Below are 16986 nucleotides of genomic sequence, written 5' to 3'. Positions count from 1 at the left end.
ACCACCTCCCCAAGCAACATTGCTTCTGTTGGCTTAGCTATTCTTCTGTTGACCCAGTTCCATCTAAACCAGGAATTCTGCCAGCATAGCCATGTCAGCTAGCAGTGTGTGATTCTTTTCCACACTCAACCACCACTTTGTAGTGTAGGTGCAAGTATTACCTCTCAGTGGGTAAACTGAGTCACCCATACTATCAAAAATACCACCAAAACATTCCTGCATTCTCCACAGCATTTTACAGACATTGGTATGTGTTATAAGCACATTGGAAGGTGTTATAGGTGGTTGTAAGCCAGAGATAAACAAATGACTGAGCTGCTGGCTAGACAATTTATCGCAGTCTTTAATCATTTATTAAAACATCTACTAATCATAGGCAGCTTATGAATGGAATCAATAAAATGTGCCCATAGTAAGATATGCATGAAATCCAAAGGTTGAAGAATGAACCATGATCACTGAAATGGGGGGAAAAAGGGAAGAATTGTATATTAGTCTTATCTATCAATCCAATGAAGTCAGTAGAACTGGACTGGTAGCCAAAGGACTTAAATCTCCCATTATCCAATTTATAATGCTCGCCTCCACACACAGTTAAATCCCTATGACTGCAAATGTAGCTTCTTTAGCCATAAACCAGCTTAAAGAAATTTAAGAAATATTTTAATGCTGAACAGTACTATAAGCTTTTACTCACTCCGTTTGGCTGTGGTCTTTTCCTGAGAGCACACTTCGTTTGTCTCGTCCAGCTTAGGAAGTCCCCTCTCTTTTGGTAACTGGATATTGACATCTGCCAGTCCAAACTGTCTGCTCCTTTCAAATTGCTTGTGTCTGTTCTCCTTTTGAATCAGTGACTTCCTGCGTGCAACTTTTGTTCTAAGTGTTTCTGTGCTCAGATCCTTTCTATATCGATTGGCAAACTGGGAAGTAGCAGCCATCTTAACGATCCTAGAACAAGTTTATAAGGAATTAGAAAATAAGAAATGATAAAGTTCTGGTTTATTGTAATTTTACATTAAAGCCTTTAAAGTAGCCACTGAAAGCTTCCCAAGGACTTCATTTGGTTAGAGTTTCAGTAATGGCTCTTCACTACAACCATATGCATCAGACACTAAAAATACTTTTAACCACTGGCATCCTAAACCACTGGCATCCTACTGGTCTGGTAGGGTAGGCTTTTGCCACCAGACTGGTACCTGCCTGGCTATCCTTACTGGGTAGTGTCCTATGCAACCACACATATTCATGCTAAGGAATCATAAGTAAACCAAAACATCGCAGAAGCTACTTAGAAGCCATTGACAGTTTAGATTATGACCTTGTTGGGGCAGGTGTAGATAAAATCTCTGCATTAAGCATCTTCACATAACTTTTGTATGACTTTCTATTATGCCTCTATTTTCACAGAGCTTTGTATCAGATCCTTATATAGAAAACTTTGTATTAAGCCTTGGTATTATGTTAAAATAATGTTTTTTTTTCTAGGAGTAGAATAAGATCTCCCCCTTCTCCCCTTTTAATCAATTGCTCTGATGAATGAATGAGGTGTGAATGAGCAAGGCCTGGAAAGCAAGCACCTCCAGACAGCTGCAACAGTTGGAGAGGGGATGGAAGCCAGACCCACCAACAATAAAACTTGTCAAGTGGGCTCACTAAAGAAGAACAGACATATTGACAGCCTTGGGGGTTAGAAGCAAGCACCTTCTTTTGAAAATACCCTCTTTGAACAGCATTGGGACAACACCCAGAAAGAAGCAGTACAAAGGACCAAGGGACACAGACAGATTTTGAATCTGGTATAGATTTGCATGAGAGGGAAGCTGCTATAAATGTGAGGTGTCTTGCACAGGACCTTGGGTCTCATCTTGTCAACATGGGAGCATCGATCCGGATTGGCAGAAGCCCGGCTCCACCCCTCCCCCACCTAACTCACCTGGCCATTGAAGTTAAGGGGAGCAACTAATTGGTAACAACAAGACGAGTATGCTTTTGTGTGTGTATGAGTGTAATATATACCATATGCATATGATATAGTGTTGATTGATACATGTATTACCAATAAAAGTGATGCTTTGCCTTATTCCCCCCTAAAAAGATCCTGTGCAGTACTTGAAGTACAACACAGGGACCTTTTGTGTTGTGAGAGTTCCTAGCACAATGAGGCCACGACAGTTGATTGGGGCCCGTAAATGCTTCTGCAATCCAAATAATAATTAACTACCATCATTGCAGAGAGAAAGTGGATAAGTTAATATATTTTATTGGACCAACTTCTGTTGGAGAAAGAGACAAGCTTTAGAGCTAGAGATCAACAGGTTTGGAGGAGGTAATCAGAGTGTCACAGCTAAATACAAGGAAAAATTTTTTAGCATAAGGAGTAAACATGTTCCAAGAGACCTTTAAGGTGAAACAGGCAACTAACACCTCTGCAGTCATAGAACAAAGGATGGTTAGACCGGGTCTAGGCTAGATGATCAGGTCAGTTTAACTACTATCAGTCAGGAGTGTGAAAGATCCATAACCCGAATGACAGTTAAATTGACTTATCTATGCCCCTGTAGACAGCGTTAAGTCGATGAAGGAATTAGCTACAGTCTCTTAGGCCACGTCCAGACTAGGCATTAAAATCGATTTTAGATACGCAACTTCAGCTACGTGAATAACGTAGCTGAAGTCGAATTTCTAAAATCGAGGTACTCACCAGTCTGGACGGCGCTGCATCGATGTCCGCGGCTCTCCGTGTCGATTCCGGAACTCCGTTCGGATTGATGGAGTTCCGGAATCGATGTAAGCGCGCTCGGGGATCGATACACCGCGTCCAGACTAGACGCGATATATCGATCCCCGAGCAATCGATTTTAACCCGCCGATGCCGCGGGTTAGTCTGGACGAGGGCTTAGGGAGGTGGATTACCTACACCAATGGGCGAACTCCTCCTATGGGCACAGGTAGTATCTACATAGAAGCACTATTGTGCCACTGTAGTTTCAAGTGAGGACAAGCCCTTAGTATGTTAAATTGTTGTACAAAACCAGCATTTCTGCTGAGTCCATGATTTTTGAGAGTCTAGCGGACTTAAGAATTTAAACTCCCAAGCTCATCTTTTGAAGGTGTTGAGTAGGTTCTCTTTGAGCTTGATGGTGACCACATCCTGAAAGAAATCTTTCCCGAATCCCCTCTTCTGGCTTTCAAACAACCCCTCAACCTCATAATCACAAGCAAGCTCCCACAGATCAGGATACATCAACTCAAAGCAGAACCAGATTCTGCCAGAACAACAGATGCAAAATATGCAGACATATCTTCACTGCTGATCAACACCCCCACAATACATCTCTCAAGATCTGTGGGTCCTAGACATGCTGACTTGTTAGTCTCTAAGGTGCCACAAATACTCCTCTTACTTTTCACAAAGTGGTGGCTCCTTATCTGACTTCCCAGTCCTCATACTCAAAGAAAACCTGCACAACACCTTCAAAAGACAAGTCTGGGCACTTACGTTCATAATTTTGTTATGACTGCAGAGATGTTAATTACCCACTTAATCTTAAATGGTTCTTGGAAGATTTGTTTACCCCTTATGCTAAAGGATCTCTCCTTGCATTTAGTTGTGACAGAGTAAGCACCCTTTCCAGACAGGAAGGAGAGCTCATCATCTCTTTGGTACCTCACTCACCTTTTCCCTCTCGTATTCTGGAACCAACACATCTACAACAACACTACTGCATCCCATCACTGTAGTATTTTGGATAAGGATCCTTTCCCTGCTTTACTTGTGACCTCTATGTGAAGCATAACCTGGGCCCCAGTTGGTCATTACAACTGATGCTTCTCTGATATTTATGCATGTTCTGGTCAAGTCTACACTCCGTCCTGGGCTGTTCAAGACTGGAGACTTCAAGTTGAGGGTCTGGACGTTTGTATTAAAGTACACATATGAACAAGCGGTGGGTGAAAAATTCATTGGTATTTTTCTCTCTGCAGCAATCACCACCCCAAGTTTTAATCCCTCACCACACGTTCAAAGTAGCATCTGCAAACCAAGCTGGTTTAAACTCTGAAGGGAAGCCACATAACACAATGTATTTTTTAGAACAGCATTGGCAATTGTGTGGATGCCCCAGGCAGAACAGAAAATGGCGAAAGTGATCATGATACCGCAGAGCTTTGCCTCACCAGATGGAGAAGTGCTTTACAAAGGAGGGCACTGCTAGCCTTGTTTTACAGGTGTGGAAACCGAGGCACGGCACAGTGAAGCCACTGGTGCAAGTCCCCCAGCAGAGCCAGGAAGAGAACTGTCCCCTGGAGCTGTACGCTGGAGTTAGTGTTCCCCTTCCCCTGCCCCCCAGGTCACCTCCCTTATTGCAAGGTAGCTCCGCCCCTCCCAGGTACTGGAAACCCCTCCCCCCGGTCACCTCCCTCTTTGTAGGGTAGCTCTGCCCCCCCAGGTACTAGAACCCCCCCACAGGTCCCCTCCCTCGTTGCAGGGTAGCTCCGCCCCCCCAGGTGCTGGAACCCCCCCCAGGTCCCCTCCCTTGTTGCAGGGTAGCTCTGCCCCCCCAGGTGCTGGAACCCCCCCCAGGTCCCCTCCCTTGTTGCAGGGTAGCTCTGTCCCCCCAGGTGCTAGAACCCCCCCCCGTCACCTCCCTTGTTGCAGGGTAGCTCCGCCCCCACCAGGCGCTGGAACCCCCCCCCCCCCGGTCACCTCCCTTGTTGCAGGGTAGAATGCCCCCCCAGGTGCTGGAACCCCCCCATCACCTCCCTTGTGGCAAGGTAGCTCCACCCCCCCTCCAGGTGCTAGAAACCCCCCAGGTCACCTCCCTTGCTGCAGGGTAGCTCCGCCCCCCAGGTGCTGGAACCCCCCCCCAGGTCACCTCCCTCGTTGCAGGGTAGCTCCGCCCCCCAGGTGCTGGAAGCCCCCCCCCAGGTCACCTCTCTCATTGCAGGGTAGCTCCGCCCCCCCAGGTGCTGGACCCGCCCCTGTCACCTCCCTCATTGCAGAGTAGTTCCACCCCCCAGGTGCTGGATCCCCCCAGGTCACCTCCCTCGTTGCAGGGTAGCTCCGCCCCCCCAGGTGCTGGAACCCCCCCCCCCGTCACCTCCCTTGTTGCAGGGTAGCTCCGCCCCCCCCCTCCAAGTGCTAGAAACCCCCCAGGTCACCTCCCTCGTTGCAGGGTAGCTCCGCCCCCCAGGTGCTGGAAGCCCCCCCTTCCCCCAACCCTTGGTGTTAACGGCTTCGCTCCGCGCTGGATTCTGCACCCCCCGACGCTCCTCTGTACCGAAACCCAGCCCGGGGGTGGGTGTGGGGGGTCACCGCCAGGGAACGGAGCCCGCCCCGTGCCGCCGCTGGGACTGTGGGGCGGAGGCCGCCCGCCGGGACTGGCAGGAGGGGCAGGGCCCAAGGAGACGGGGGGCTGGCTCGACCCCTCGAGGCCGCAGGGCTGCAGCCGCGCCGCGCCCATCCCGTCCCGTCCTACCTGCGCTGGGCCCAGAGAGACCCCAAGTCCCGGACGCGGTCACGACCCGGAGGCGCGCGCTGACCAACCCCTCCTTTCGCTGGCCCCGGCTCATTTCAAACCTCACCCCGCCCACCTCATTGGCTGAGCCCAGCCCGTCGGCGGCCGCTCATTGGCCTCACCGAGCCCCCCACCGGCCGCTCATTGGACAGCGCGAGCTCTGTGCCTGCTGTTCACTGGCTGTCCCGAGCCCCGCCCGCTGTGTCGGTCATTGGTTAGCAGGCGCGTTCCAGCGAGAGGCGGGAATGGCCTGTGATTGGTCGCGCCACGGGCCCGTGGGGAGGGGGAATGGTCTGTGTGAGCACCGCCCCCTGACGCTGTAAGCTGGGGTTGTGTAGCGGTGCCTCGGTGCCAGCCCGGGCGGGGCAGCGTCGGGGGTGCGCCCCGGGGCGCTACCGAGCTGCTGGGCCACCGATGTTCCTGCACCAGCCCCCACTCTCTGTACCCAAAGGGCACTTATGGCACCAGGCCCTGTAATGTCAGCTGGTTGGATGGCCTTTGCCACTGGGCACTAGCCAACCCTGCCATTCTAGCGCAGCCTTGGCCACCACCGGCACTGCGTGGCTGTGCTTCCCCCCCACCCTGGGGCCTTTGCCACTGGTGACTACAGGGTCGTGACTTGCGCTGCACTGTTTCTGCTCACAGCAATCTTGTGTGTAGAGTTTGGGGAGAAGCTGGTGTCATGGCCTTGGAAGTGTAGGGCTGTCCTGCACCTTGCGCAGGGTTTGAGGTTAGATTCTCTCACCCTTCAAACTTCATATTGTTCTGCATAATATGTTTATAAACGTTTTGTGGAGGGGGAAGGGGGAATTTTGCCTGAACTCGATAGTATCCCCTTTAAGAGCAATAGAGGATCCAAAGTGAATTAAAGCAATCAGCTCTTTGGGGCAGGGATTCTCTTTTTGTTCTAGGTGCTATACACACAGAACAATGGGGTCCTGGTCCATGACTAGGGTCCTACATGCTTCAGCAATATAACTAACAAAAAACCCAGCAAACAGGAAACTGACCTTTAAGATCTTTCAATTCTGCTCCCGTTCAACCCTAAGCAACAATACATACTGTAACTGGGCTTAATTTTGTAAACAACAAGGAAAAGAGAGGATTTTCAGAAGTGGTCAGCGTTGACTTAACTCTGCTGAAGTCTTTTGAAAATCCCACCCATAGCATGTTGTGTGTCCTCTGCGTTTCTAATTTCACTCCACACACTTACACCAGGCCCGACCCCTATTTTTTTCCCCAGTAACCATATCCGGAAGAAACTGATGTTCAACTGTGAAGAGGTGGTTTGTGTTTAATATGATTCTTACATATGGAAAATGTATCAACAGCAGCAAACTGAGCCATACAACATTCAAAGATAAAAGTAGCCGTTCAAAAATCAGCCACATGGTGGCATTGCAAAAATTTAGCCTGTGGATTGAAAAAACAATATTGCCAAACAGGATATTGCTAAATTGAAGACACATTAATAAGCATAGAACACAGGCATCTTTTGCAGGCAGTGTAAGAGCATTCCTTTTAGCATCTCAGTCCAGCATCCCATTAGGCTTTATAATTTCAGCTTTCAAACCACAAGAAAGTTGTAAGAAATTCTGACGGTATTGAGCCCTATACATTTTTATAATGGATCATGTTAGAGAGCTTATTCCTTCACTCTCCCACTTCCCTGGTCCTTTTCGCATGAACAGAGACAGCAACAATATCCAAAGTCCAAAGGTGCAAACAATTCGATGTTTATTGGGGTGAACTTCCAGCAAGCTTAAATCCAAGTTACTTCTTCCTTATTTTCAAATCCCAATTTACTTCCTGTTTGCCCCTAATTTATATAGTAATATTCACACCTATACCTTAACCAGTCATTCTACTAAAATTTACCTAACCAGTCCTAACAGTATGTGACATGATTAGCTAACCAATTATATCTCACCACCTTAATTAGTTTACACCCAGCAAAATTAATTATACAGCAGACAGAAACAATCACAGAACCAGGCAGAGACCATGCAAATAAACATACAAAACAATAACAGAAGCAAGGTTTTCACAACTACACCTATACAGACGTAAGGGTTTTCCAGCTGTGTCTATTGATAAGTGAGTTCTTACCAGACAGAAAACTATTAAACTAAATTTTCTTTCACATCTTCTAGGCTCTTCCCTTTCTCTGGAGGTGATAGATTGGATCACCTTCCTAACAGCCCCAGATTGCCTTATTTCAATATGACTAAACAGGGCCTCAGACTGTCACAATGAGAGAAGGCCCTTAAACAGATAGAATCAAAATCATTGTCTTTCTTTTATACCTCTGTAACTAGCTAAGTGATAAGAATACACCTAAATTCTTAAAGTATAGGCCTTTGCAGACAGGCTTGAATATCTATATATCCTAACAGATCAGCATATTTTTAGCTGCACTTGGGTACAGTGAATGGGAATAGCAATACATGGATTAGACACCCTCACAGGGATCGGCAGGGCGCTCCCCGCGGCTTGCCGCCCCAGGCATGCGCTTGGAGCACTGGTGCCTGGAGCTGCGGCTGGTCTTGATGTAAAAAGCACACCTTTGTTGCAATTGTGATGGGGCAGCCCAAGGTTGGCTAAATGGATCCCAAGTCCTGTGCCTGAGAAAACCCTACTTGTCTCCATCTAAGCATAGCCCCCCTTGTTTCCCTTCCACAACTGTTGGAGAGGCAGGAATTAACCCCAGGAACAAATGCTGCACTCCCAACAAAACACTTATCTAAACAAAGGACTTGTCTGTACGGTGCTGCAGTGTGGATTACGGGGGAGTGGACTGCAGAGAACACCAAAACGTTGTGCTCTAACTGCTCTGTGTGGATGCTGCCAGAATGAACTAAAAGGTACCTAGTTTGTGTTACCATAGTCGTGTTTGAAGAGGATTATGTTAATGTAAATTGTGCATCTTTTTGTTCATGCCAGCACCACGCACAGGTGATATCTCCATAGCAGGGTACACATACATCCCCCCAGCAATAACTAGTATACTGTACCCAGGCCCAACTCCCCCTTCCCCCCACCCCCACCCCAAAAAAACAAACAAACCACCAAAACCCTACCAAAACAAGACACTCCACTTGCAAACACTTCTTCCCTTGGGGAAGGGATGAGAGATTAAACAGTAAGTGACAGTACAGTCAAATCACTCAATGCACTCCTGAAAGGTGCTCAGATAATCTGGGGTTGAGAGCTATATAAGAACATATATAGAATAGAAGCTAGTTTAACTTGATTTAAAACCCCACTTAACACCAAGCTAGACACAGTTTAACGCCTATCGTTCAATTTTTATCCCATCAAGTCACAGCCTAGGTGTTTTCATATGCTCATAGATTACAAGGCCAGAAGGGACAACTGTAATCATCTAGTCTGACCTCCTGTATAACACAGGCCATAAAACTTCCCCCAAATAATTCCTAGAGTAGATCTTTTACAAGAACATCCAATCTTGATTTAAAAAGTGCCAGTGATGGAGAATCCATCACAACCCTTGGTAAATTGTTTCAATGATTAATCACCCTCCCAGTGTTAAAAAGTGTCTGTATTGGTACTAAATGGAATTTTCAATAGAGTTAACTTCACAGAGTTGTCTGAAGAAGAAAAAAGCACCTTTTCTCCTACACAATGGGCTTGTCTACACTTAAAACACCACAGCTGCATAGTTGCAGCACTACCATGTAGACACTACTTCCAGTGATGGGAGGAATTCTCCCGTCAATATAGAATGGTACCTCCCCATACTGGGGGGTGGAGGAGACACAATCTAAAGGGGAGGACACATAACTGCCCTGCGTGTCTCCCTTGCCCAGTAACCCCACACCGTATGGCCAGCCTGGGGCCACCACACTTTCCCTACCCCACATTATCTGTGGAGGGAAAAGTGTGTTTCTGTCCTTCTCTCCCTGTGCTTCCTCCTGGCACATTTGGCTACCCTCCCTGGCAGTGAGGTGGGGAGCAGGACAGAGCCACTTCTGCCTGAGAGAGCCTGGCTGGGAGGCAGTGGTGGCCCACTCCCTGCCATACTTGACCCATGTCCCCAGTAGCTGAGCCCGGGGCTGCCTCCCAGCCAGGTCTGTCCTGCTCCCCACCTGGCTGCCAGGGAGAGAGGCCAAACGTGCTGGGGGAGAGGCGCAGGGACAGAAGGACAGAGACCCTCTCCCTCCCCGCTACCAGCAGACCAACTGGGAGCGGGGCACTTGACCCTGCATGCCCCCCCATGCATTGCCTCTGCCCATCGGTGTAAGTAATCCACCTCACTCTCGGCAGGTCCAGACTAGAGCTTTAAATCGATTTTAAGAGCTCTAAATCGATTTAAAGCTGTAACCGTCCACACTACAGAGTGCATAAAATCGATTTTAAGGGTCCCTAAAATCGATTTTGGAACTCCATCTAAACGAGAGGAGTAACCCCAAAATCGATTTCTTAAAATCGATTTTATGATAGTGTGGACGGACATCGAAGTTAATGGCCTCCGGGACGTATCCCACAGTGCTCTAGTGGCCGCTCTACACAGGTAAAGGTACTCTTCTGCTGGCCAGGTAAACAGGAAAAGCCCCGGGAACTTTGAAATTCCATTTCCTGCTTGCACAGCGTGGTTTGCTCTCGCGTTCCCCGAACCACCCAGCAAACCGCAGGGAAGGAGACCTGCTTGTTCGGGGAACGCGAGAGCAAACCGGGGAAGGAGACCAGCTTTGCCGCGGTTTGCTCTCGCGTTCCCCGAACCACCCAGCAAACCGCAGGGAAGGAGACCTGCTTGTTCGGGGAACGCGAGAGCAAACCGGGGAAGGAGACCAGCTTCGCCGCGGTTTGCTCTCGCGTTCCCCGAACCACCCTGCAAACCGCAGGGAAGGAGACCTGCTTGTTCGGGGAACGCGAGAGCAAACCGGGGAAGGAGACCAGCTTCGCCGCGGTTTGCTCTCGCGTTCCCCGAACCACCCAGCAAACCGCAGGGAAGGAGACCTGCTTGTTCGGGGAACGCGAGAGCAAACCGGGGAAGGAGACCAGCTTCGCCGCGGTTTGCTCTCGCGTTCCCCGAACCACCCTGCAAACCGCAGGGAAGGAGACCCGCTTGTTCGGGGAACGCGAGAGCAAACCGGGGAAGGAGACCAGCTTCGCCGCGGTTTGCTCTCGCGTTCCCCGAACCACCCTGCAAACCGCAGGGAAGGAGACCCGCTTGTTCGGGGAACGCGAGAGCAAACCGGGGAAGGAGACCAGCTTCGCCGCGGTTTGCTCTCCCGTTCCCCGAACCACCCAGCGCGAACTGACTGTGTGCCGTTTACAGGAAGGGGGGGGGGTGAAGCTGTACCCAGAACCACCCAGGACGGGGACTTTGATCCCATCATGCACTGGGCTAGTAACCCATAATTCCAAAGGGCAGGGACCCGTGCAGGAACTGTGGGATAGGTACCCAGAGTGCAACGCTCAAGCAAAAGATGGACGCCAGGGAAAATGGACGCTCAACATCGATGTAAGTACCTCTAGTGTGGATGCACAAAATCGATTTTATAAAACCTGCTTTATAAAATCGATTTTAAGCACATCGATTTTAGGCTGTAGTCTGGACGTGGGCTGAGAGGCTGTAGCTAGATCGGTGGAAGAATTCTTCCACAGACCCAGTGCTGTTTAGATGGGGACTTAGATCGGCTTAACTATACTGCTCAGATGGGTGGATTTTTCACACCTCTGACTGATGCAGCTAAACTAATTTTCTAGTGTAGACAAGACCAGGGCTTCAGGTGCTTTAGAAATTTTACCATGTGTTAAAATTATTCTTCTCCCAGCACAAACGTGGCTTTTATGTCTCCATTCCTCCATCAGCAGCACCTCCAGTACTGAGACTGGGCAGGATTGCTGCAGCCAACTGGGTCACAGTGAAAGCAAATTAAAAGGAGATAAGGGACTGCTCTATTTAGTAACATGCAACAAAGAAATGCTTTGAGGAACGTGACCATTAATTAAGATGAAAGCCATACAAGAGCTATAGTGACTTGGTTAATCTTATACATACAGAGTTAAATTTCTCCAGGTCCTGATAAGATAGGACTATTTTGTTTTATCTACTGTTCTCTCAGTGTCCAAGGCTACTGAAATGCAAAAGTGCCAGATGGCTAGGGAAGGTAAACAAATTGAAAAATCTTTCTTATATTTATCACTAAATAACCTGACTGCTCCCCCCCCCCCCCAAAAAAAAATTATTCATTAGAAGCCAGTTTGGGGCAAGTGACATTCAGTTGTGCTTATCAGCTTGTAACAAAAAATTGGGGCTATATAGTTGCATTGCATGGCCTTTTTCTGTTAGACAGGGAATCTAAATCATCTTCAGGGTAATTACACTGGTGTGAATTTGGCCTACCGGCTATAGCTGCTATGGACACTATGACACCAGTACTAGAAATAAGGTTCCTGCTTATGCATTCAAAGCATCCACCATGGTCCAGGACCAAGTGTTTGTTGTTTGTATCCTTTCCCACGTGAATATATGCACTAGTGCAGTGGTCCCCAACGCGGTGCCCGTAGGCGCCATGGTGCCCGCCGGGGCATTTATGTGCACCCACCTAGTGCCCAGCAGGGGAGAGAAGCCGCAGCCCCGTGCCTGCCGGGGACAGAGAACTCTGGGGCTGCAGACTGCGGGAGCCGGTGTTCTCTGTCCCTGGCAGGTGCGGGGCCGCGGCTTAATCTGGAGAGAAGCTGCGGCCCTGCACCTGCCAGCGACAGAGAACTCCGGGGCTGCAGGCGGCAGTGTTCTCTGTCCTCCCGGCTTCTCTCCAGCTTCTCTCTGCACTGCCCGGAACTGGCGCCAAAAAACAAACAAAAAAAATGCTCTGACTCTGCAGAATGGACGGAATGTCGCTCCACAGCATGTGCTGCCCCACTGTTGCCTGGAGCCGGCCCTGTATGTGAGTAATTGTTGGCGCCCGCCACACTCTTCTGAAAACATGAATGTGCTACTGGCCACACAAAGGTTGGGGACCACTGCACTAGTGGAAAGATCATGATACTCTTGCCAGGGTTGCTATTAGCATGCAGAGATGCTGTGGTCCAATGGATAGGACATCGGAGTGGAATTTAAGGGTACGTCTACACTGCAATAAAAAACCCACGGCACCAAGTCTCAGAGCCCAGATCAAATGACTTGGCCTCACAGGGCTAAAAATTGAAGCATAGATGTTGGGGTTGGGCTGGAAGCTGGACTCTGAGACCCACCCCCCTTGTGTTGTGTTGTTTCAGAGCCTGGGCTCCAGGCTGAACCTGAACATCTATTCTGCAATTTTTAGCCCCACAGTCCGAGCCCTGTGAGACAGAATCAGCTGACCTGGGCCAGTGCTGCAGGTCTTTTAGTAGCACAGACATACCCAAAGAGACCCAAGTTCTATTTTCAACTCAGCAGTGACCTGCTCTGTGACTTTGGCTAATACACATCACCTCTCTGTTTCCTCTCCCACTGTTTGTCTGTCTCATCTATTTATGTAGACTGTAATTGTTTCAAGGCAGGCACTGCTTCTTATTGAGTTTGTACAATACCCAGCACAAAGGGGTCCTGACCTTATCAAATTAGGACACTATTTTACTACAAACTCCCACTGCATAAAGGATTAGTGCAGCAAAGAATTCAGACTCTGCCTTCCTTTTAAATTTGTGTCCTTTCTGATAGACTACACATGTAAATAATCTGTAATTCTTTGTTAGAATAAAGCAACAGCTCACTACAGTACATGCAGGGGTGGCCCAATTTATAGACTCTAGGACTGGAAGGGACCTCGAGAGGTCATCGAGTCCAGTCCCCTGCCCTCATGGCAGGACCAAATACTGTCTAGACCATCCCTAATACTGTCTAGACCATTTACTGACTCTCTGTCATAAACAGATAGTTAAGGGTTAATAGAACAGGAGTACTTCATGTCTCTTTTGCCTGTAAAGGGTTAACAAGTTCAGTAAGCCTGGCTGTCACCTGACCAGAGGACCAATCAGGGGACAGGATACTTTCAAATCTTGAGGGAGGGAAGTTTTTGTGTGTGCTGTTAGTTTTTGGTGGTGGTTCTCTCTGGGTTCTGAGAGTGACCAGACGTGCAACCAGGTTTCTCTCCAATATCTCTGATACCGTCTCTTATATGTCCAGAATAGTAAGTACTAGGTAGATAAGGCAAGTTAGGCTTATGTTTGTTTTCTTTATTTGCAAATGTGTATTTGGCTGGAAGGAGTTCAAATTGGTATTTTGCTGAAAGGATTTTAATTTGTACTTGTATACTTAGGCTGGGAGGCTGTTCCCAGTGTCTATAGCTGAAAGACCCTGTAACATATTCCATTTTAAATTTACAAAGATAATTTTTACTGTTTTTCTTTCTTTAATTAAAAGCTTTTTTTGTTTAAGAACCTGACTGGGTCTGGATCCACCAGGGAATTGGTGGGGAGAAAGGAGGGAAGAGGGAGAGAAAGGTTAATTTCTCTCTGTGTTAGGATTACTTTCTTTCTCAGGGAGAGTCTGGGAGGGGGACGGAAAAGGAGGGGAGAAGGTGAATTTTCCTCTCTATTTTAAGATTCAAGGAGTTTGAATCACAGTGATCTTCCAGGGTAACCCAGGGAGGGGAAGTCTGGGAGAGGCAACGGTGAGGGAAAGGGTTTACTTGCCTTGTGTTAAGATCCAGAGGGACTGGGTCTTGGGGGTCCCTGGACAAGGTTTTTGGGGGACCAGAGTGTACCAGGCACTGGAATTCCTGGTTGGTGGCAGCGCTACAAGTACTGAGCTGGTAATTGAGCTTAGAGGAATTCATGCTGGTACCCCATCTTTTGGATGCTAAGGTCCAGAGTGGGGAATTATACCATGACACCCTCTGACTCGCATACAATAATCTACAGAAGTTCAAGAGCTGGGTGCACCTGCCAAGACTCAGGGCTTGGGCCTTGTGGCAGGGTAGTGGGGTTAGGGGCTTCAGCCCCATGGAAGGCACCTGCCAGGGCTCAGGGCATCAGCCCCAGTCCTGTTGAAGCCCCAAGCCCTGGCAGATGCCTCCCATGGGGCTGAAGCCCCTAACCCCGCCGCAGGGCAGAAGCCCTGAGCTTACCCCCACCCCAGTCTGGTGGGTGGGGGAGGCTCTGTGAGCCACACTGTAACTGAAAAAGAGCCACGTATGCAGGAGTGGTGCCAGGGTTTCTGGCGCCCTAGGCAGAATTCTGGGGACGGCATTTTGTGCGCTCACCACGGGGCGCGCGGAAGCTTCTGGTTCCGCTCCCATCGCACCGCCGAAGAAGGACCTTCCACCAAAATGCCACAGGTGACAGCAGCAGTCATTGAGCTGCTCGATTGCCTGCCGCTGTTTTCCGCAGCACGTCGGCAGAGGGTCCTTCTTTGGGCAGTGCGACGAGAGCGGAACCAGAAGCTCCCCCGCGCCACTTGGGGAGAGCACAAAATGACGCCCCCCGAATCCTGGTGCCCTAGGTGACCGCCTAGGGTCGCCTAATGGAAGCACCGGCCCTGCACATATGGCTCTCAATCCGTGGTTTTGCCACCCCAGTACACAGTATTTTCAATTTACAGTAAATGGTGTTTGTTTTTAAACACATTTGTAGCAAATGCTGCCATGTCCAAATAACTGGATCCGGACAGGGCTTCATACAGAGAAAGACTCAACAGTGAGAAACAAACTAAAAGATGTAGCATCTATATTGGTGCCTGGTACTTACTAATTAGTCGTGGAACTTTATCTGGGAGGGTTCATGGAAGATATGTTAGACTAGAGCATAGGAACTAAGTGGATGCTAGTTCTTCCTTGCATCAGCTTTAATATCCATAGCCATTGAATCTTTATGACTAACACTATTTTAATTGGAGCAGCTAGTGCCATGTCTTTGTTAGGATAAGGAGTGTATTTTAACATGCAACAATGAGTCCTGTGGCACCTTATAGACCAGGGGTCGGCAACCTTTCAGAAATGGTGTGACGAGTCTTCATTTATTCACTCTAATTTAAGGTTTTGCATGCCAGTAACACATTTTAACCTTTTTAGAAGGTCTCTTTCTATAAGTCTATAATATATAACTAAAATATTGTTGTATGTAAAGTAAATAAGGTTTTTAAAATGTTTAAGAAGCTTCATTTAAAATAAAATTAAAATGAAGGGCCCCCCCGGACCGGTGGCCAGGACCCAGGCAGTGTGAGTGCCACTGAAAATCAGCTTGCGTGCCGCCTTTGGCACGCGTGCCATAGGTTGCCTACCCCTGGTCTATAAGGGGCCACAGGACTCTTTGTTGCTTTTTACAGATCCAGACTAACATGGCTACCCCTCTGATATTTTAACATGTTAACTGATACATATTAAAATCCTAATGTAAGTTGTAGTTTTAACACATTAGCTGGTTGAGGTAAACCCTAACCTCCCTACTAGTCTCCTTTATCTTAAGCATTAAGAGGGTTTTCAATCACAAGAAGCTAACATGTTTGAAAAACTACACCTATTGGCCCATATAGAGATGACGCAGGGCTTTGTCTCAAATAGGAAAAGTAGCTGAGTTCAGATTGTGCTTAGTAGCTAAGCAACTTTTTTCTTACAGTAGGTCTTCACTGAAGAAGTAACTTGAGCACCTACAGTCGAGTTACCTAGCTTGAGTGAGAGCAGCTGCACTGCAAAATAACATTGGGGATGCTGTGTCCACTCGTACATGGCACTAAAATTTCTGGAGGCATATCTATGGTCCTTCACACTACAGTAAGTTGAGAACTCTTGAGTTTTTCCTCAGTGAATTATGGGAGAACTTGTTTGTCCTTTCTAGGCACATGGGAGGATCATGGGTAGACACTGGAAGTCTAGCAGCATTCAAATGGAGCTATCTACACTACAGATTAGTCATGTTAGCAGCTGATGAGTTGTGTTAACTCAAGTGCTAGCCTATACACTCAACAGAACTGCTAACTCGAGTTAAAAACATTGCTACCCTTGAATTAAGGGTTTCTGATGAGTGGATTTGGACTAAAGTGAGGGACAACACTCAACTTCACATTGCAGTTAGAGGGTATGGCTACACTCAGGGCTTTGCTACACTGGAGAGTTGCAGCGCTGGTGGTGGGTTTACAGCGCTGCAACTTACTCACCATCCACATTTGCAAGGCACATACAGCGCTGCAACTCCCTGGTTGCAGCGCTGGCTGTACTCTTGCTCTGCCTGGGCTATAACGATTGCAGCGCTGGTGATGCAGCGCTGCTCCGCCAGTGTGGCCACCAAAAGCGCTGTAATTGGCCTCCAGAGGTATTCGGAGGTATCCCAGAATGCCTGTTCAGCCACTCCTAACAGCGCTGCAAATGTGGCCACACTGCAGCGCTGGTAGCTGTCAGTGTGGCCACACTGCAGCGCTTTCCCTACACAGCTGTACGAAGATAGTTCTAACTCCCAGCGCTGTACAGCTGCAAGTGTAGCCATACCCTTACAGTTGTACAGCGCTGGGAGTTACAGCTGTCTT

General features: G+C 48.4%; 1 protein-coding gene across 2 annotated transcripts in view; it reads right to left on the bottom strand.

Annotated features, from left to right (window-relative positions):
- DLGAP5 (DLG associated protein 5) overlaps positions 1-16986 on the bottom strand; it is a 236382-nt gene that overhangs the window by 48062 nt on the left and 171334 nt on the right. The window contains exons 2-3 of one of the 2 annotated variants that reach the window (XM_050952541.1): positions 5478-5556; positions 698-948 (exon numbers count right to left, since the gene is read on the bottom strand). In XM_050952541.1, the coding sequence (XP_050808498.1) occupies positions 698-938 (241 nt within the window). In that variant the 5' untranslated portion in view covers positions 939-948; positions 5478-5556. Of the gene's footprint in view, positions 1-697; positions 949-5477; positions 5562-16986 lie in introns of those variants that run through there. The other variant, XM_050952542.1, reaches the window with a different exon arrangement.

The sequence above is a fragment of the Gopherus flavomarginatus genome, chromosome 5, assembly GCF_025201925.1.
Source record: "Gopherus flavomarginatus isolate rGopFla2 chromosome 5, rGopFla2.mat.asm, whole genome shotgun sequence".
NCBI classification, from domain to species: Eukaryota; Metazoa; Chordata; order Testudines; family Testudinidae; genus Gopherus; species Gopherus flavomarginatus.
This window is presented reverse-complemented; position numbering and strand designations above follow the sequence as displayed.